A 22,810-nucleotide genomic window follows, 5' to 3' on the forward strand; every position below is an offset into this window, starting at 1 on the left:
AGAGATCAACTGGACTTCATCTTTGAAATTCATGTCTTAATATGAGAACTGTTGAGTTTCGAACTAGGTTTTGAGAGTGTTATTCCTTCTAGAATGTGGCCTTTTCCTGATATGATGAACTGAGTTCTTATCTGGCTTTATTAAGATAGTATAGCACTTAGGGACAAAAATGAAGCCAAGGAGGGCTGCACTAGAAGCCAAGATAGAGAAGACTTCCATAGCCACCATGACCTTCCCCTTGGTGCTGTGGTAGACAGGGAGGAATGTGAGCCAGACACAGAAGAACACCAGCATGCTAAATGACAGGAACTTGGCTTCGTTGAATGTGTCTGTAAGATTCCGTGACATGAAAGCCATAGTAAAACTCCCAAGTGCCAAAGAGCAGAGATATCCCAGTATACCATGGAATGCAAAATCTGAGCCCTTGTTACACACAAGGATGATATGCCCATGTTCAGCATGATAATCTTGGTCAAGGAAGGGAGGAGAGGTTCCTAGCCAGATTCCACAGAGGACAAGGTGGATCAGAGTACATATGAGGATGATGAAGTTTGGAGCCTTTGATATTATTAACCACCTCACCACTCTCCTTGGAAAAGTAACCTTGAAGGCAATAACCACAGTGATAGCTTTGGTCAACACAGTGGCAAGAGCCACAGTGAAAGCACCTCCAAATACGATCTGCTGCAGGATACAGGTTACGGTGTTGGGATGGCCAATGAAGAGCAAGGAACATAGGAAACAGACAGTGAGTGCGATAAGCAATGTGTAACTAAGGGTCCTATTATTAGCTTTGACAATTGGAGTGTCTCTGTGCTTCACAAAGAGTCCAAGAACCACAGTTGTGAGTACAGAGAAACACAGAGCTATGGTTGTGAGAGACATCCCCAAGGGGTCCTCATGGTTAAGAAAACTCACAGCTTTCTGGAGGCAGTGTTTCTTCTCTGTGTTTGTATAATGACTCTCTGGACACTTCATGCACTGATCCATACCTGATTAGAAATGAAGGTTGATAAGATAAAAAGAGATATTATGGAATCTACTTTTAAAAAGGAACTAATTGTTTTAAATAAGATAAGTAATGAAAATTTTTGGTCTGAGTTTATCAGATGTTACTGGACTGGACATTGTTAATATACATAATGGAGTTTTTATTTAAATCTGTCAAATGTTAATGGACTAGACATTGTTAATGTAATCTTGACTGTGTATATTGTATATACTTACTAGATATAATTTTTCTTGTATTAGTTATAAGCTTTTTTAAATTTTAGACAAAACGAGAGGAAATGTGGTATTGTATTCCCCCAAATATTGAGCACGCTAATAAACTATTCTGGGGTCAGAGATAGAGCAGCCACAATATTAAGCATAAAGGATAAACAGTGGTAGCACACACCTTTAATTCTAGCATTCCAGAGGCAGAAATCCATGTGTTCAAGGATACAGACAGGCATGGTGACTCATCATGCCTTTAATCCCAGAAAGCAAGCCTTTAATCCCAGGGAGTGGTGGTAGAAAGCAGAAAGGTATATAAGGCATGAGGACCAGAAACTAGAAACATTTGGCCTGGTTAAGTATTTGGCTGGTTAAGCATTTGGCTGGTTAAGCATTAGGCTGGTTAAGCTTTCAGACTTTCTAGCAGCAATTCAGCTGAGAGCCATTGGGATGAGGACAGAGAAGCATCCAGTCTGAGGAAACAAGACCAGCTGAGAAGTTGGCCAGGTGAGGTTAGCTGTGGCTTGTTCTGTATCTCTGATCTTCCAGCTTCACCTCAAGGTTTGATAGTATTAATAAGACTCTTTAAGATTCATGCTACAGAAGGTGAGATTTAATACAAGCTGAAGTTATCCCTTTTATTCTAAGCCATTTCTCTGTACTTTTTGACAGGATTGCTATCTACATCACTTTCCTTTTTCTCAGGGACAAAGAAACACAAACTCTGTAGTGAACACTTTCATATTTATACCATCCAACTTCCTTATCTCATATTTCAGTTATTATTTATGTGAACTTATAAACTGTGTTGATCCAACTCAGCCCTCTTTCCTCTTGCTCCATTGCTCAACATCTCCCACTTTTACTTCCCAAATTATTGTGCTCTATTGTCTCTTCTTTTTACATTTTAATACTCACTGAGTCTATTCAGTGATGCTAGTATTTACATATTCTGGGGGCAACACCTGGAATATGGGCAACATTTCAGAGTCCACAACGTTAAAGAAAAAGTGATGTCCCTCTTTTGGTAGTAGTTATCAATTACTAGTAGTTTCTCATGCAACCCATCTTCTTTATAGTGATATAAATTAAATACACCTTACAGTTTTCTCTCTTATATACCTTCACGCCTCTTGTGCTATTGGTGTATCTCTTTTGGAAGATATTAGAATACTGAATTACAATACATAAACATACTTTATTTCGGAAACCATATCTTAAGTCATACCACATTATTAATTTGAATAGTGCAAAAAAAGGTGTATGCTCTTGAAATTATTTTCATAAAATGCACTTCTTAAACATAGGGTCTCAATTTTCTTATCATTATAAAATGCTTCCTGTTTTCTAATATTGACTCTTCTCTGTGGAAGCTTCAGTGAATAGGCATTACTACATTGTTACAGGCTTGACTAATGCACTAGTGAAGAGTCGTCATTCAAACTGGGGAAAGGACAGAACTATTGAGACAGTTTTAGGGTATGAAATAAAACAGTGTTATAATATTCTGCTCTTGAAAATTCATAAAATTCATCTTGTATTTGAAGTATAAGAACAGTGATTTATGCATGCCAGATTTCCACTGTCATTTTTTGTATGATTTTAAAAAGAAACTCATCACCAGATTTTCAATATTATTTTCTTGACAAATTTTATTAGCATATTATTGAATTCACTCTAGTAGAATAAAATTTATTTCTATATACCTTGTAAATAATGTTTCCTTCAGCTATTGTGACACATTGTTGTATCTGTTCTTCAGACCTACTTTCAAGGTATAACTTTAGGCTCTGTTATTTCCTTATCTTTTATGTGGAGGTGTTCATTTTGTTTTAGTTTTTTAAGGTTTTTTTTTTTTTTTTTTTTTTTTTTTTGGTTTTTCGAGACAGGGTTTCTCTGTGTAGCTTTGCGACTTTCCTGGAACTCACTCTGTAGACTAGGCTGGCCTCGAACTCACAGAGATCCGCTTTCCTCTGCCTCCCCAGTGCTGGGATTAAAGGCGTGTGCCACCACCGCCTGGCTAGTTTTCTAAGTTTTAATGGATGACTCACATGTATAATAACTCCGTCCTTACTAAAGGCACAAGATACATGTAATAAAAACTACTCTGTGTGTGTGTGTGTGTGTGTGTGTGTGTGTGTGTGTGTGTGTGTGTGTGAACATGTGCATGCATATTTACTAAAAGTGTGTTTCTTTTGAATAACAGCTTGAGGGCACAGTCTTTTACATCTCAATGTAATCCATGAAAGAAGTTGCAGAAAGAATGTCAAAGTCAGAGGTCATGAAATACTTCAAGGGAATAGAAACTTCCAGACACAGCTGGGCAGTTGAATATATAAATGTGAGGTTTGATATCATGCATATAACATGTGAAAACTCAGGGCAGACCAAATATCATTATGTATGGAGAGTTGGCATAAAGTACTACACTTAACTGAGAAGCTATTTGACCTCATAGCGGTAATAAGGGGAAAACACTTCAAACTTTAAGAATGTGGCAGTAGGAATTAGTCCATATTCTATCAGGGACTACACTCCAAAGAGTATTGGGGTAGCAGAAACTGAATTCAATGAGTTTTTCTTAATTTTTTTTTACAAGAGAGAAAAGAAGTTAGGTAGGAAAGTGGAAGATTTGGGAGGGTATGAATATGATCAAAATACATGGTATGAAATTCTCAAAGAATAGAAAACATTTCAAAATTTCAAAATTGAAATAAACCTGCTCACAAATTTAGTAGTATGGAAATACTAGCTTTTAAAGAATTTTCTTCCCAATGAAACATGCTGTGAATATGTTCATGAACTACTCTTCTAAATGGAGATTCTATATTCCATTGCAGCTCTTAGGTCTTGATACAACTCTCAGTAACAGACCATTGGAACTGCTTTGAGGATATTGTTTTACATACTGTTTCTCAGAATTGGAGCATAAAAGTGGACATAATCCTATTCATTAAGGAAAATTGAAATTTTAGTTATGCTGTACAGTCAATAATTGTATAGTGGGGATATCAAACACAAATTGCTAATTTTCTGTTCTTGCTGGGAAGAATCATTATTAAAATAACCTATCCTACATTTAGTTGAGTTCTAATCATTATTGAAATACAGTTAGGAAAACATCCATTTTGTGCACTTTATTACTATGTGTTAAATTATGTGGGTAAATAAAGCATATTGATTAGTACAAAGAAAAGGGGTTTCCTGCAGGAAACAATAGCTGAAGTTGATCAGAAATGTAAATCAATTATAAATTTCAGTGCCTACTCTGCACTATTTCAAGACATGGTGATGCACACTTCATATCCTAAAAAAGAGAAGAAATAAATTTTTTTGAATTCTCTCTAGATATTTTTCAGTTTTAAGATAATGCAGAATCCTGTAGAAATGTGGAACCATTCCTGGAAGATTTATTCTTACCTGTGTCATTGGAAATCTCATTGTCTGCACAAGGAGTGCAATCATAGCAGCAAACAGCCTTGCCTTCTAGGGAAACTTTCCTGAATCCAGGACCACAGTTCTCACTGCACACAGACTTAGGAATCTGAGAAAAATGGGAGCAAAGTCTCAATAATATTTTTAATATCACATAATTAATTTGCAAGTTTTATTCCTATAAAAGTAGAAAAGGGATTTGAGCATCTGTGATCTATACAAAATTGGGCTGAGGATTATCCCATTATTAGACAGTTTGGATCATAATGACATAGGGACAAGTTTGATGCAGGGAGGTCATAGAAGACATGACCTAGAAGGTCAAGTGGTCTTTCCAGATGGATCTTGTCTCTGTGCTTGCTTACTAATGTGTTGAGAAACTTTTATTTCCACCATAATTGTAAACCTTGCATGTCAACTTGACAGGACTTATGATCACCATGTAAACAAATTGCTGGGCATCCATGTGAGTGTTTTTAAACAGAAGTTTAAAGGGTTCACTCTAAGAGTGAGAATCACCATTCTAGAGGCTGTTGTCTCAGAATTGAGAATGAGATAAAGGTGATTCCTGGTTTTTAGTTTTTTCTATTGACTGACAATATGATGTCATCAGGAACCTCATGCTCCTAGAGCAAAAAAATTTCCAAAGATAAGTACTGAAGGCTCATACTGTCATCCAAAAAAACACTTGCTTAAGTTACATTAGGTATGTATGTGTCTTCAGTAGCAGAACAAGAGATAACACACACATGAACGCTATAGTATTTCAATTCAAGGGGTGGATGAAAGAAAGAATAACTGTTTATCTTCTGTAATTTTAAGCATGTAATCAAGAAGAACTATGCAAATTTTAGATACACTGAAGGAATTCTAATAGAGACATTGTGTATTAGTTTGAAAGAAAAGTGGCAAATATAAACACAGATATGTGACTATTTCCTAAATGATGGTGTTATCTTGAGAGTTATTGCATCTTTGAGAGTTGCAGACTTATTGGCAGAATTATTTCAGTGTTTGGGGATTTTGAAAATTTATGAACCTCACCTAATTCCAGTATTCACTCTCTGCTTCCAGTGTGTGGACTGAGATATTTTGTTTCAGGTTCCTGCCCTTCTCTCCACGGATGTCACACACTGGCATGCCTCCTGAGTACAAAGGACACTGGAAACTCCGGAACCATAATTCAGATAAACTCTTTTTCCCAACAGTCACTTCTGGGGACGGTGTGTGATCATAGCAAGAAAATATATCTTATTCAGTTTTCTGTTGTGAATGTAGAGATTTTCAACATCAGAGTGTCCCATGAAACATTGAGGATTGCATAAACCACTTCTCAGGTGTACTTGATTTGTGTCAAAGTGACAAAATTTAACCCATGCACCACTGAATATTAGCAAACATTTAAAGCTTAAAAACATCCTTTTTTAAGTATCAGGTGATGATAAAGCACTGTCTTCTAGTAGTTATTATTTGTTTTTGTCTACTGGGAATTTTATTGTACTGGGATTTAATTTCAAAAGTAGAAGTTGTTATACTGGAGGATATATTTGTATTATTATGATAAGTTTAATGCATTGAGATATTATATAACCCACCTCTGAATATCTTTCTGGCCATTGTATCATCCTTTCAGATAAAGTTAACTGTTGACTCTGGGGAGCATTAGGCAAAAAAATTCCTACTTTCACTTTTAGTCCAAGACCCTTTGGAAAATTCCAAAAGTTGAGAATATCATACTTATCAACATCTAACTTCTGTGTCCATTCTAATGCCATGTTGCCTCCCACATGGATATTCCTCAAGAAAGGATGAAGCTGTAAGTGATGCAAGAATATGTTTTAATATAGGTCTGAGAGTTTGACAACCAGTGGATTATAGAATAACTCTCAGTGTTCATTATCGGTGGTGTAGGACACGATAATAATGTAGGTATTATTGAAGGTCAGCAATGGTGACTTAAGTTAATGGGATATAATTCTACATCTGAGGAACTGTCAGCCTCAAAAACATCTTCTATACAAACTTAGGAATAGAATCAGTGAATATTGATTGAAGCAAATCTTAATTTCTTTAAAAGAAAGCTATACCCACTTACACACAGGGTTCACCCCAAAGTTCATTGAGTAAAATGTGGGTACTTATGACTAAATAGTAGTTAAAAGAAATCATTTATGTACTAATAACTTGGGATAATGAGCTTTCATTGTTTCACTGAGAAAATTCTTAGCTTTCTGGTATAATCATTACAGTGAAAAAAATGTGCAGCTATTTGTGATACAATTTTTATATTCATTAAAATCATTTCCTCTTTGCCACTACCTCCTTATTCCACAGCAACAAGAAAACAAAGATCTGCTCTGACCTGGAAGATAGGATAACACATGAAGAATCTCTTGTGGATGGATACACACACACACACACACACACACACACACACATGTATATATGTATGTATATATACATATACTATATGTAAAACACTAAAATATGTAATACCTAATTTGGTGGCTCTGAAGACTCAAAATTTCACATTGTTGATGCTCTTATACAACGGAAGGGATATTACCTGCCAGGGGTAGAACACCATTTTTTCTCCATTTCCAAATTGTTGCATCTGTGTTTGCTGAAGACTCATCTCATGGAGACTGTGGGCCACAGCATATACAGCCTTGTATGTATTGTAGCTGTCTTCATTCATTACCATGTCAAACATATGTCTAGGCAGTAATTCCAAGGAAGCATTGGGTTGGCAGTTCTCCAAAAGATGACAATCAAGCTCTGAAAATGAGCACTTGAAGAACAAAAACCACAATTTAGGAAGGTAATTGTCTTCTGGGTATTTATAAGGATTAACTGTTTGGATAAATTTTTTAAATTCAGCCACCTGCTCATGGTGTTGAGAAAAAATGAGACTTCCATGGAATGAATGCAGCAAGAAATAATCAGCATTATTAGTAACATCCCACTCAGAGGTCATGACCCAGACTTTACTAGTCAAAATCTGTTGCCCTAGATTGCTCATTAAACCTTGCAGTGAATCATTGTCACCATAAATGATGATAATATTGGCCAATGTTTCCTGGATGATGCCAAAACTTTTCCAGTATTTATATGAAAATGAATTCCAGGTGCTTTGGATCATTTCAACAAAAGCTATGCAGACTTGATTTTTCTCCATATTTTCTCTGATATCTGCTAGAAATTGAGTCCCTCTGTGATCATCTTGGATAAGCAGACCAACCCAGGACCAGTCAAAATGAAGCATCAAAGAGACCATGGCAAGAGACAGAGTTGTGCCTTGGGGGGCCATCTGGTAGAGAGAAGTAAACTGACCTCGGTCACTGAAGATAGGCTCAAAAGGACCAACAGTGAACTGAAGAGAAAAAAATGGAAACAAGAGAAAGAGCAATGGCATTATGCACAATCCTTGTTCTGCAGAAACAGATGGAAATGGTTAGCACAATTATGGATTCACCCTGATTTTAAAGGCAAATTTTTGTGAGAGATATTTTTAGAAAATTACTGGCCTATTTTCTATTTTTATTAATCTTCCTTGTCTACTCCAACCTCCCCCTTTTTTTTCACAGTGACAGAATTAGAGGTCCATTTCCAATTGTCTTGACAACTATCATTGATATCTAACTAATCCAAATACACCTTTTTCCTATGGACACACCTCAAATGTTTGCAAAGGACATCTTCATTTTTATCCCATACAACTCCTCACCTGTGGAAATTTGTAGAGCTGAAGCAGTGTCCCAATATGGGCAGATTTTGCCCATGATGGTCCTGTTATTGCAGCAATTGACTTTCTCTCCTTTACACAGTTATAATTACAGTGAAGCCTGTGAAGATTACTCAGGCCTGTGAGCCAAAAAAGAGCATTCATAAGAATGTTTTTCTCAGTGTATGGGACATTATAGAAGTCAAATCCCAGAGATATGTTTGGTAAAAGATGAGGGTTCCTGTTGATTTCCTCAATGGCAAATACCAGGGCCAGAACCAACTGGTGTATTTTAAAATTATACCTGCAGAGATTGAATAAAAACATACCTGAGGAAATTGCACACCACACAGAACTGCAGATTCCAACTACAAAGACTAAGGGACAGATTCCAGAATTTCTGGGTGCAGCTGGGTATTTCAGTGTTTATGGAAACTGCAATGCCTCTATACATAAGCACAAAGTAGGAGAACTAAGCTTCTAATCTTGACTGAGACTAACAGAAAGACATTCAAGGCTTTAAACATATTTCTGAATTTGGCTCCAGCCCTAAAACTTCCAGATGCCTCAAAACCTTTTCATTGCCAGTCCATGACACAAAAGACAAAGGATTTTTACCCAAATGTTGGGAACATAGAAATTCCCTGTGATACATCAGTCCAAATGATTGGACCCTGTAGCCATAGAATGGCCTATCTGTCAAATATGTGTGGAGAGTACTGCTAGCTTAATAAAATAATGCAATCAAGTTAAATGTTTTAAGATCTGATACACATAGTATCTAGGAAAAATGTGATCTTCTACTAAGGAAAAAAATCTTCAACTGTTTAATGACTGTTTGACCCAGTACAAGACATTACTCCTGAGTAAACTTGAGTTCAGTTTGTCATCAATCCAGTTATCCCTCTTGTCTGATGATGACCTACAGGTTCTCAAACAAGACTGTCAGCAGATGAAAGATGAAACCAGGAATGTGGGAGATGCAATACTTACTTTTAATAAAATTATTTGTGCCTAAACCAGGAACCTCATCCCAGGTAGAGTAACTGATTGATCTAGCCCAGTATCTCATATGGGGAAAAGGAAACTCCACTACTATATACATGGACCATCAGTTGATATGATTTTACAAGTAGGTATGTCAACTGTGTGATGTATAGAGAAAGATGGCTTCTCACTGCTGGAAAAAAGGGCATTAAAAACTCTTGGCCCTCCTACGGGCTATGTGGCTTCCCCTAGAAATTGCTATCCTCCAAGGGCACACAGTTTAACTCACTGTCTGACAGATGACACTAAAACTTATTGATGTTCTGATGACACATACCACTAACCAGTGCTACCTGAGACTGCAGGGTAAAGAAAAATGGTCAGTACAAAACTATATGTAGTCAGGTGATTTCCTATGTCCCAGCCTGATGGCAGTTGGGACAAATCTCTCCCACTTGCTTCCCCCAGGTAAACACATTGAGGCTTATAATTAATCTGTGGTTTTATCCGCGTCCCATTAAATATTGCTCCTTGAGTGGCTCGCTGGTGTCTCTCCCTGCCTTCTTCCTGTCTCTCTCTTTGAATTTCCTGCTGACTCTAAGCTGCTTTGCCATAAGACAAGTGGCTTTATTTATCAACCAATCAGAGCAACAAATATTTGCATTGCACAGAAAGACATTCTTCCATCACCTATGTGTTGATGGAAGGTACCAGAGGAAAAGTTCATTCTCTCAGAAAGAACTGGCTGGATTCTGGTAACAAACCTTCACCAGGTTATTCCCCTGGGTACCACAAAACTTTCTGAGTTGTTCAGACCCAGTTATGTTATAGCTATACTCAGCACACTGGCATGGCATATCTCAGCGATATACCAGGATTGTGTTAAAGTAAATCGAAAACACAGAGTCCTTACCCAGGAAGGGATCCAAATGAAAGACTAACACCCTGTCAAACTTTGGAAAAATTTACTTCAACCAAGATCTGTCTTGCTGGGGAAGGGAAAAATACTTGCAACTTTCTTAAAGATACTGTTTTTGAGTGGTTAGAAGTGTTCCCCACATAGACTAAAAGTGTTCAAATAGTAGCTAAAAAGCTCAGGCATAAATGGGTGCTCCAATTTGGCTTCCTTCTAGCAATACGGTCCAACAATATCCTGATTTTCATAACCCAAACCCTCTTAATTATTAGCTATGGCTTTAGACACAGAGCAGAAACTTCATTGTATATCTGGACCTCAGAGTTCTGAGCTGGCAGAAAGAATGAACAGGGAGGGCATCAAGTGAAACTCCAACAAAATTCTCATTAGAGTCCAGAAAAAGATGGATAGGCTTCCTCCTTTACTGTGCCTCAGTTTACTGTTCCCCATATAGGGAGGGATTAAATATCTATGAGATGATATTTGGAAGAATTGCACACCTGCTTCCCAGGCTCAGAGACAAACAGTTGACAAAATTCTTTAATCATTCCCTTATCAAGTCACTAAAGGCCTTCCAGTTCTCCACACAGGCTATTCACTGAATTATCTGAGATACCCAGCCATCTTCTGAGTCCACCACCAATTTCACCTTGCTTAAGTAGAGTGATATCCTCTGTGTCAAATGAGTAGCCAAAGGGACACTGGAGCTAATCTGTTAAGGATCCTACAAGGTCATTCTCTCCACTCCTCTGGTGGTGAATGTAGGTGCCCTTACATCACAGACCCACCCACCACACCCAGATAAAGAAAGTGGAAGCCACAGATGCTGTTCTCAAATGGAATGTCTCTGAACTAAGGGCCCATTAATAATAAGGTGTCACTTGTCCCCACGTTCTTGCACTCCCTGTTCTTATACCTCTTACTGAATCTTGTGTTGTTCACTATGGCTATGAACACAGGGTCACAGTCCAAGCCTCACTGCTCTCAGGACTGGACAGGAGATTGAGGATGACAGATACATGGAAGGTATTATCTAATGTGACTACAGACCAGCAGCCTTTATCTCATCTTGACCTTTACTTGCTGATGCCTACTTTAAGTGTTTGGCTGTATTGGAGAAATGGACGTGAGAGTTTATCGTTTTAGAGAGTAATACAGAGTTTACGATTCCATGCATTCCCTGTGACTTTGTCTCCTAGTTGCCAGCATCAAGGAGGTTTCCATTGTAAAACTGCAGAGTCCTAAGAAGATTGATTTAAAAAGATTGTGGTCTTTGGGAAATAGGAATAACCTAAGAAATCAGACTCTATTCTGCAGGTGGGAAGTTAGGGATAGAGTTATATCATTCCCATTCAAAATCAGCCAGAACTACTGGTTATGCTTAGACCATGCCCTCATACTACATAGGGATATGAATTAAACAGACTGTCAGCCCATTGACTGACATACTTACCATGACTGAGGGTAGCCTTAATTAACATTAGGAGACTTACAAAGGACAAAGAAATCTAAAATCTCAAATTTTTAACCTACACACTTCTTATTTTGATAGCTGATATTCAGCCTAATGGGATGATGTATTTTATACATATATATATATATATATGTACATATATATATATATGTATATATATATATATATATATATATATATATATATATATATATATATATATATATATATATAACTTGGCCTCTGGGACTACTTGGTGGATATATACTAATGGTTTGACTCAATGGCTCTTCTAATTGTTTTCAAACTTGGAAGATATGTTGATCAGAACTTAGAGGCATTAAAAGTTCATGTTTCTGAATTAAAACTGATCAGGAACAATTAGAGAAATTCTTGGCATGGTTATGAAAATGTTTGTTCTCCTGGCAAACTACTCTGCTATCAGCACTGGGTGGACATCTAACTCTCATTCTGATTGGATCATAAACTAAAATAGTCATGATTTGGCTCATTCCTTAAGAACAGTGGTGAATGTGGCAGTGCCCCAGTCCTTAGTAGGTCTCCAGAGCTAGGCAAAACTGACTGGATGGTGGAATTGCCATTCAGCTTGAAAAGCTCAGCAAATGGACTTGCTTTTTGCTTCTGTAGTTCCAATTCTTGCTAACTGTTCTTGTTAACTGATGCATTTTAATACAGAACATTTTTTTGTACTTAAAAGCTCATCCTGAGAAAGTCTCCATGAAACCGTGGGATTCTGATCACCCAGTATAGTTGCAGGCTGGTTAAGAAAGGTTTTCTATTGGCTTAAGTCATGTTCCAAAATTCTTCTCTGGTGAGTACCCTAAACACTAAATTGTACACATTAAACCAGGAATATTAATTAGTTGACATCATCCGGTTATGAGTCCTATAAGACGCAAAAGTAACTGACCTAATAAGATAAGCCCTATGATGCAATAGCAAAAGAAATGTTACATGAATATTCAAATGATTTTCTGTTTGGATCAAGGGCATGTTCCATGAGAAGAAATTCATTCATAGCATGGTTATTTGGAACACAAAAGAGACCATGAGCCCAAGGAGAGAATATAATAATATTATTCTGCTAAATGGACATAGAATTAGCATGAATACTAATAATTTATTTGTCAAACCATAGATGAGAACATTGATCCATTTTTTTGTCACAGAAACCTCTCCTGGTAGGTGTAAATTAACAGAGACCTTCAAATGATCATTTTGGAGAGAATGAGGCACTGGATAATGCTGAGCTTCAGATGAGGAACACACATTATTCTCAGGCACAGAAATCTCAGTGATCTTCCAGAGGTTGTAGATAATTAAAAGAACATTATTTTCCAGAAAGAACAGAGTAATTGTAGATACAAATGCATAGTATCAGTGGCACCAGAGCTGCAAAAGTTCATGCTAGAAAAAAAAACTCAAGCATAGAGAAGAGAGTTTTGTGTGAAATCACACCACCATCCGTGGGGATTTTGTACTTGATAGCTTTTTTTGATTGTCGGTTATAATCAAAGCTTTGAACTCTAGTAGGTTAACCACAGTCCAGAGAAGTCTCCAGTTTTATGAGTAATAAAACAACATAGACAGGACTCTTTGGGTAAAAAGAAGAAATGTCAAATTGGGTGAAGAGGAGGTTAGTATAAAGGAGCACATATGGAAGGAGTTAGAGGGGGAGTGAATGTAATCAAAACAAACTGTACTTAAGTTCTCAATTAAGTCATGAAACCATTTAAAAACCATCAAGAAAGCAGCCAGACACACCAAAATGATAAATAAAGAAAGGCATGTACTGGAAGGGAAATTAGCACAAAAGTCCTTAATAGTGAAAACCAAGAAAAATAGTGGAAACCAAGAAAAATAGTGGAAACCAAGTTTTCTTTTCTAACAGAAAGATTTGAATGTGTGTGTACATACAATGCATGCATTTTAAGAATTTCTTACATGTATATAGTCTTCTGAGCACATTATAATCAAAATCCCTGTTATATTTTCCATGAAAAGACAGCAGAGGTGCTCAAAGCCTACAACCACTATGCAATGATAAGGGGATGAAAACTTTAATCACAAAATCTGATCAGTATTTGTTAGATCTCTGCTTTTTTTTCTATATATAGAACATCAAAAATTATGTCAACTTCATATATGATGCTAAAATGTGGGATTTTTTTAACTTGAATGCTTTATTATTAGATTTTTAAAATGAAAAAGCACCAAGATAGGTCTGGAGAACATCATACCAGTTTCTTGGAAGAGGACAATGGGAGAGAGAAGAAAGACAGCCATGCTTAAGAACTTGAGTTCAGCAAACATGGAGGTCAGACAGAGATGGAGAAACCACATTGCAGGGAAAATGGCTTCAGAGAAAGAGAAAGGGAGCCCAAGATATCACAGAAGCATAGTGAGGATCTGCCCAGAACCCAAAAAATGAAATAGAAAGAAAAAAAAATGAAATTAGGATTTTCTGAATGAGCACTCAGCTGTGTTCAGAACAAAGGAAAGTTATGACATACTCAAGTACATAAATGTTATGATCTGGATATTCACTATTGTTATACACAAGAAAGTTTAATCCTATCAACTATATAGTAGTTAAAAATGATTTTGGATTTCAATATGTTTCATGCACATTAATTTTTAAAAAATTTGACTAATGTGAAAAACTTAAAAATTGGCAAAAATGGTAACAAAAAAATACAAGATTCTGTCTCTTCAACAATGTATTTTAGTAGCCTATGATGTGCAATATTGTCACTGGATGACAGCTGTCGATGATGGACAGACATATTGAAAGGTTTAGAAATCTGAGAATGTGTTGCAGGAATTATTGTCCATGCATTTCATAATTTCCACTGGAAATTAGAGATGTCATTATTTATTTATTCAATTACATTAGATATAAGTGATATTGGATAATTTAATATTTATTAATCTTATTAGACAGTCTAAATGGTCCGAATTATTACTGAATATGAATACAGTGATAGATAGTCACATATATTTCTGCAAGCGACACATTGAGGTAAATATTAAAAGAATTCCTATAGTGCTAACAATGACAGTCATCAGTACTCACTTCTACAAGAACCCAAAAAACATTCTTACACCAGGTAGACTTGTGTGTCTCTTATTAGCTGTATGTGTGTTTCTTGCTGTGTTGTAAAATACCATGGCAGATTACATATTCTTTGTGAAACACCCTAAGAAAAGGGAAGCTAGCAAATAAGATCTCCATGTTAATGAAAAGTACAAAGTGAGGATAAACAAAGCACAGTGGCTACAACAGAATGGACACCAAAGAAGGGCTTTCTAATAAATTAATGCAGTCCACATAGACCTTCATACAAGGATGTAGAGAGCATTCAAAGTTCACTGTGCCTATATGAAGAGAAAAGGCCACAGAGCTTCAATTCATGGAAATAAGAGATCAATTATGAGGCCACAGGCAGCAATGGAGGGGAGAGCTCAGAATCATGATATAGATAAGCATCAAGATATTTTCACTGCTAATACACAAAAGGAAGACAGATTAGGCAGAAACATGAAAGCTGACTTTACTATCTGAGTTATGCTCCAGAAAACTGATATTTATTTCTCTTTATTGTTTTTTTCAATTCCCCAAAAATACAATGTACATATATTTATGTGTATGTGGTGTTACTCTTAACTATTTGTCTTGAACAAGATAATAAAAGCATTTATTGCTATTATTAAAAAGCAGTGTTGATAAATCTTGGTCATTCCAAGTTAGGTTATTTGTTTGAAAATTTTTACATTTTATAATTAAAGTCTTATCCTGAAAGTTTCATGAACATGACTATCTAAACATGATATGAAGTAAAAAGACAATAATAGATATACCGAAGTAGCTGGGAGAAAGATCACAGGGTCTTATTTCTATACAAAGAACTAGAGGCAACTAAGAAATATCAAAAGTCAGAGAAATAGTCTTCTACAGGGAAAAGCAAAGCCATCGAATATCCAATAGCAAATGGTCATCCTCAAAACTATGCATAGGAGTATATTTATGTAGACTGACCTGTTTGTAGTTAGGAATATATATGTATATACATATATATGTGTGTGTGTGTGTGTGTGTGTGTGTGTGTGTGTGTGTGTGTGTACCCTTATGTTCATGTATTAATAATTTTTTAAACAGTGCATAAGTTTGGAAGGGAGGAAGAAGAGTTATGTGACAAAGTTTGGAGGTAAGAGAGGAAAAGAGAAATACTCCAATTATATTACAATTTCAAAAATAAATGAAGAAATAAAAATTTTTAAAACAAGCATCCTGCTGAAAAATATTTTAGAATAAGCTGCAAGGAAATGTTTTTTGATTTTGATGTGTGAAACTGCATACAAAAGGGCATATATTTATAGTAGAGGAGAAAAACTGCTAACATCCAAATTGTAAAGGATAATATTCATATGGCACATGGATTTTTGTCACATTATTAACATAAGAAATGTTTGGAGATTTTGGGTAATCTACTTTGACATATTTAGTCAACCACAATTTAAAGTCAATGGGATAGACATGTTCTTCATCTCACACATTTCTAGAGACAGTACCAATTTTAATTTGGAAGGATAACAGGCATCACGTATAACAGGATTTGTCATATGGAAAAAAATATAGTTCACGTAGGGCAAAAACCTAGCACTGAGTAGGGATGAGTTTGATGTAAACACACACATGGTGGGAGGTTAAGTTGTCCTTCCACAGATGATCTCTCACCTGCATGTGAGACCTGAGGCATGAGTGTGCATGGACACACACAAAAATTGTGGTAAAAATGCCTTGCAAAGACTATATCATGTGCAGTCCAATAGACTAAGTCATGTTGCCTCAAAAGAAAACTTACATTAATCTGAAAAATGATATATAATTTTATGTTTTTATATCATAACATCTGAATAGTTATAATAACCCTAAAGTAAAATCTGTTTAAAAATTTAGACCACACAAAAACCATTGTAGTGAAGCAAAATTCCTGCCAAAAGCTAATACATTTTGTAATCTTGATAATTAAGATGATCATTTCTAGGCATGTAAAATTCTATGCATGAAAAGAGACAAAGACACTTAGATAGCAGATATTCCCACTTTGAAAACATATATGTACTCTCACAGTGTAATAAAGGATGTAATCAGAAGCCTTACAAAATAATTTTAGCTTTGATATAAATACACTTCTTGTTCCCCAGCTTGTATGAAATATTAGGAAAGGTATTTTACAATGGAAGATTTTGAGGGAGGAATGGAAAGGGAGAAAAACACACATATTACTCTTTTGTAGTAACAAAAATATTTCCCTACCACAAACTTAATTTCATTTCTGACTTAGTAAGAAACAACCCCTAGTGGCCACAATCTTGTCATTGTGTCTTATGACCACATCCAAGAAAATGAGATTAAAAACTTGTTAGAAATGCATGGGAAGACATGTAAAAGAGAAAAATGCTTCTGGTAGTAAAATATTAGTAAATAATTTAACTAAAAAACTTTGAAGACATGCATAGCTGTTTTGATAACAAGAAACTAATGTCAACTTGTAAATCTGACATCCTTACTGCTAAATCATTGGTATGTAGCAGATGCAAACTTGTTACTCAACCATCACATCACTCCATAGTAACAACTTTTGGTGACATCACCTCTTTTTACACGAGTACAAATAGACTTCTAGACTGTCCTGAAGAGCCAGGTAAACTTTGATAAAACCATCCTCCCTCTGAGACCTAATATGAGAAACATGTGGCTGTAAAGGAATAGCCAAGGAAGATCCAATATTTCAATTGTCATATTTGGAAACAAAAATCAATATACAAACAAGCAACTTATTGTATCATCTTTAAGAATAGAAAATAAATGAAGAGTAACATACGATTAAATAAGGAATTTTGGATTGGAAGAGGGTTTTTCATGATAAAAATCTGCATAGGAGCTTGAATACACATATCACCTGGGTCATTTCTAACATGAAATCTGAAACAGCATAAATGAACAACAACACTTACTGTATGTGAAAGTCGATATAAACGTTTGGCAGATAAGGATGCAGAACTTTGTTGACTGTGTACATAGTATGAACTGGGAGAAATACACCAATGGTTACATCTCCTTCATGGTGAAAATCTTCTTTGATTCTGATGTAACACTCAGAGGAGTTATAGGCATATGCTTGACTGTGATTAAACAAAATCCTGATAATAATAAAAAAAGAAAACATCCCACCAACACACATGTCTGCTCAGACAAAAATCTGATGGATCCAGATATAACAGTCTCCTTCAGGTTTATAATTAGCTCAAGTGTTTGTGACCATATGCGCTTCTAACTTTGTTGATGGGTGAGGCTGTCACAGTAACCCAGAGATCTGTCACACTCTGAGCACTTTCTTATACCTCCTCCACTGCCAATGAGAATTCTGGAACTCTTTCTTCCCTTGGGCTATGCATCTGAGGTCCTGTATTCAGGTGAAAAACAAGCTGGAAAATATGTTTATAGATTTTCTTCTGCACCCGTAGGCAACATGATTTCATCTAAAACAACAGGCAGTAAGAGTTCAGGGATGAACTCCTCTTTGGATAATTTGGTCACAAGAATGAAGCAAGAAACTTTTCATATGAAAACAACTGAGATTGTTGTTAACAGTCTACATCAGAGGATGGTATTCCAAGTGTAGAGGGTAGAGAAAGGACCAAAATCCCATGATGGGCAAAATGATTGAGACATGATTTTCCAAACCAAAGGAAGTCAGTGGATTCTAACTTGCTTAGTGTCTGTGTCTCAGAGATTCTTTGCTTCTATGATACATCTGTATATGAATATTAATATAATGTTCACATCCAGTAAAATCTGTTTCTCACTTTCAGAAAATTAATGATCTTCCTAAATTATTCATTTCCAAATGGATCAACTAACTGAGACATGAAGTTTCCTGTTTAGATTCTATACTTTGAGCTACTGCACGTTTGCTGTCCTAGTTAATCCTCAGTAAATAATTGTGTAGATGTGTTGTTCTGATAAATACCTGTACCTAGTGCAGTGGGGTTACCAGCTACTTACCCTGTTCTGAGAACATGAGGATGATAGGAAATCCTTCTCTTTTCTCTATGAAGCATAATAATTTAATAGCCTCTAAATGTACCCTTCATCTAATAAACCAAATGAAGCTGTTATGAGCAGTGTTCTATTTCCTAGTTCACAGGATAAGTTAACACAGTGAAAGTCTTTTGTATTGTGTTGTATAAATGAGTGGATGCTCCAACACATTAATAAGTTCCCTAAAGAAAGGATGGAAAAGTGGAGTGAATAAAAACCCACAGACAATTGTCTTAGGATTGATAAACATTATCATTTCTTTTTCAGTCATGTGCATTAGAAGACAAACTGAAACATCAAAATAGTGCAGTTGGCAGTGAAATTAGTGAATCCCTCCATCACTTGTGCTTCAGGAACATAGAAAGCAGGAGGAACTGAATTAGCCAAACAGGATATCTAGATACTGTGTGAATGTCTTCTAAGGGAATGCTATTTATGCACAACATTATTTGGACTTTGTCACTTAGATCCTATGATATATTGGTTTTTGTTTTAGCATATTATATCTTATTTTATATTTTGTTGTTACCTCTTAGAAGCTCATTCTTTTTAAATGAGAGACAGAAATCAAGTGGATCTCGATATGATGGAAGAGTGGGCAGGACTGGTATGTGTAGAGGGAAGAAAAATTGATCAGGATATATTGTATTAGAAAACAATCTGTTTTTAATAAAAGGAAGAAAGTTAAAAAGAAGAAAGCAAAATACTTTCACCTTAATGGACTATTTACTTATTCTTGTTATGAATTTGTTTATCCAGAGCATAATGCACATGTCAAAACTAGCATTGAGTGCCTTATTGAGTATCTTACACACCATCATAGCATTCCAGACAGCATTGCTTCTTTGTGTGTGTTTATGTGTGTGTGTGTGTGTATGTGTTTATTTGTTTTTTTTTCTTTTTAAATCCCAATCAGGTTTCCCTCCCTCCCCTCTTCACGAGTCCTCCCCTTGTCCCTATTCACCCAGCATACCCATCCACTTCTCCTTCCCTGTTTCTCTCCAGATACATGGGGGCCTCCCATGGATATCAATCAGTCATGGTATGTAAAGTTTCAGTAAGACTGGGCACTTCCTCTTCTGTAAATAATAGAAAGACAATTAGAAGAACCAGGTAACAGAATCAAACACAGCCCCTCATCTCATTGTTAGGATTCTCACAAGAAGACTAAGCTATACCACTGTTACATATATGCACAGGGTTAAGGTAAGTCCCATGTTGGAGAGATAATTGGAATCTTGGGGCATTTCTTCAATGAGCTAGAAACCTAGAGCACTGGAAATTCCCAGGAATAGATGATGGTGACCCTAGCCAATTCTCTTAGCAATACAGGATATGGAGACTAAACCAGTCATCTTCTGTAACAAGGCATGTCTTTCAGTGGAGGGATTAGGACACTAATAGAGCATTATTTCTTACAAAGGAACTCTCTTCACTGGAAGAGATTTACAACATTAGGCCCATATTCATGGAAACCACTAATTTAATGTGGCCTCCACCATCCTTTATCAACAAGCATAGTACAATGGTAACATAGCTTTTCACAGGTAAGATACCATTTATGTGGTGTTTGCAAAAAGGGCTGTGACAGTGCTTTCCAGAAGGTGGTAAATGCTTTGAAACAGGTTGCGGTGTATTGTATGCTGTCTTTCTTAGCCATCATTTATGGGTCAAGGAATTCTACTGTGGAAATTGGAATGTTTCCACTCAATGTCACCTCTTATGACCCAGGACAAAAATACTTACTGCTGTAGTGACTTTATGGTTTGCTCTCCTAGAATGTGCTTTCAGGAGCTGGAGTACTACTACCTGGAGACACAATAAATATTTCTTCAAATTAGAACCTAATATTTCACCCTGGTCAACTTGAGCTTTCAATGGTCTGATATGAACATGTTACTAAAGGATTAAAAGTGCTAGGAGATATGATTAGTCCTCACTATTGAGGGAAAACTTGTTTTTTTTTTCTACAAGGAAGGAGTAGAAGATTATGTCTGGATTGCAGCAGAATCTTTAGGACTATGGTCTGTATTACTATGTCCTGTGATTAATGCCAGTGGGAAACAGAAACTAGAACTAATCCATGTAGGATGATACAGAGCCCATGATTTTCAGAATGAAGTTAGAGATCACACATTCAGGGAAATTATCAATAACTTCAAAGGTTCTTGGCTATTGTGTGGAGAAATAAATAATGAGAGGTAAGAGTGTAAGTTCAGTAATATCAGCTAAGATTACATGAACAGCTGTGGAAATAAGATTTTTTTGGTTAAGAACAACTTTTTGTGTGTAAACAAGCATATATATCAGTATTTACGATTTAATTCAATATTTCTTATGGGTGAAGACAGTGACTGATATATTCATGGTTACTAAAGTTAATGGGGAAAAAGACTAAGAATTCCTCAAAGGACATCACCATCTACTTTTAAATGTATAATAAATTTGACATTATATTTAAGATTGTTGTATCATATTAGTTGAAACATGTGACCTGGTTATTGTTTTTATAAGGAATAAAACATGACAGAAAGAGATTTGATTGTGTGTCATGTTGATGTAGGATGGATTTTGATTGGTTAATCTCTGTTTACAACTGTATTGTGTCAGAAATAATCTAACAAGCTATTATGAAATCCTGTAACATATTATCTTAATGAGATTACTGGAAGCAGAAAGACCTACCATAGACATGGTCATCATTTTCTGGTAACAGACCACACAAAGTGTATAGGACAAAAAAAAAATAGAATTTTCAGAGACATGTCCTCACTCACCTACCAAATCAATCTCTACTGCTGCCCTGGAATTAGTTCATTGATATTAGTTCCAGAATCTTTATAATTTCAAGACAAAATGACAATCAGCATCTCTCCAGGTTTCTTCACAGACTACAACACCAGATTTGGAGTGCTGAGACATCTAGACTCTTAAATTGAAATACTGAATTTTCCGTCTCTCCAGTGTGAGTTATCTAATTCCATTGCTGACCAGCCTAGAACACAACATGGAAACCTATCTCATAAATCCCATAAATATACACATATATGTACTCATTCTCTATGTTGTCTTACTTTAAAGAATCCAGACTAATACAGTGCACTTTCTGTATCTTCATCCTCAACTGTGTAAGTAGTGGATATTATAAGTACTTATTAGCCTACTCACCAGACCTACTACTATTTGTTCATTCATACAATGGTCTAAAATCTCTCAAAAACTAAGAAATAAATAGTACTGTGTGTTTTTATAAGATTCATACCCCATAAACTGTAATAAAGTCAGAAATAGATAAAGCAAATACCTAACAGTTATTTTCTGCTGGACATACCTTTCTTTCTTTGGATCCATGCACTGATGTATTTGCAAAATTCTGCTACAATAATGAAATGCTTGGCAGGTGGTGGTGGTGCACACTTTTAATACCAGAACTTGGGAGGCAGAGGAAGGTGGATCTCTGTGAGTTCAAGGCTAGCCAGGTCTACAGAGATAGATCCAGGAAAGGTGCAAAGCTACACAGAGAAACTCTGTCTCGAGAAACCAAATATATATATATATAATGAAATGCTCGACCTGCAGATATAAACATTACAGATGTGAATTTACTTAATATGTTTATAGTCTGAGATCTCAAACATCATTGCAGTATCAGAGAAGTACTTGTTACCAATATCATTTGGTAACTGTAATGCAAATGAAAGGAGAGAGACACACACAAAAGGAAACAGAGAGAGAGACCGACAGACAGAGACAGAGAGATGAAGGAAGAGTAATATTGAGCATAGTGTAATTTTTGCATGTTATTTTAATTCATTGGTATATTTTTGTAATGTAAAAATATTTTAAATTCAAATATATTTCATTCATATTCTTCCCCTCTCACAAGTCCTTCCAGAATTTCTCCTTCTCCCTATCCTCCAAATTCATGTTCAGTCTCAAAAAACAAAC

The 22,810-nt window shown here is 36.0% G+C and overlaps 1 protein-coding gene across 1 annotated transcript; it reads right to left on the bottom strand.

Moving 5' to 3' along the window:
* Nucleotides 1–63: 63 nt before the first annotated feature.
* Nucleotides 64–22,213, bottom strand: LOC128124312 (vomeronasal type-2 receptor 116-like). Its single transcript, XM_052760462.1, has 8 exons — nt 22,194–22,213; nt 17,776–17,943; nt 8,381–8,681; nt 7,220–8,026; nt 6,249–6,467; nt 4,639–4,762; nt 3,968–3,970; nt 64–992 (listed from the first exon to the last, which is right to left on the bottom strand). The coding sequence occupies exons 1-8, from the start codon at nt 22,211–22,213 to the stop codon at nt 64–66; spliced, it is 2,571 nt and encodes an 856-aa protein (XP_052616422.1).
* Between the last annotated feature and the right edge of the window lie 597 nt (nt 22,214–22,810).

This window comes from Peromyscus californicus, unplaced genomic scaffold (assembly GCF_007827085.1).
Source record: "Peromyscus californicus insignis strain IS unplaced genomic scaffold, ASM782708v3 Scaffold_4__1_contigs__length_199733344, whole genome shotgun sequence".
Taxonomy (NCBI): Eukaryota; Metazoa; Chordata; class Mammalia; order Rodentia; family Cricetidae; genus Peromyscus; species Peromyscus californicus.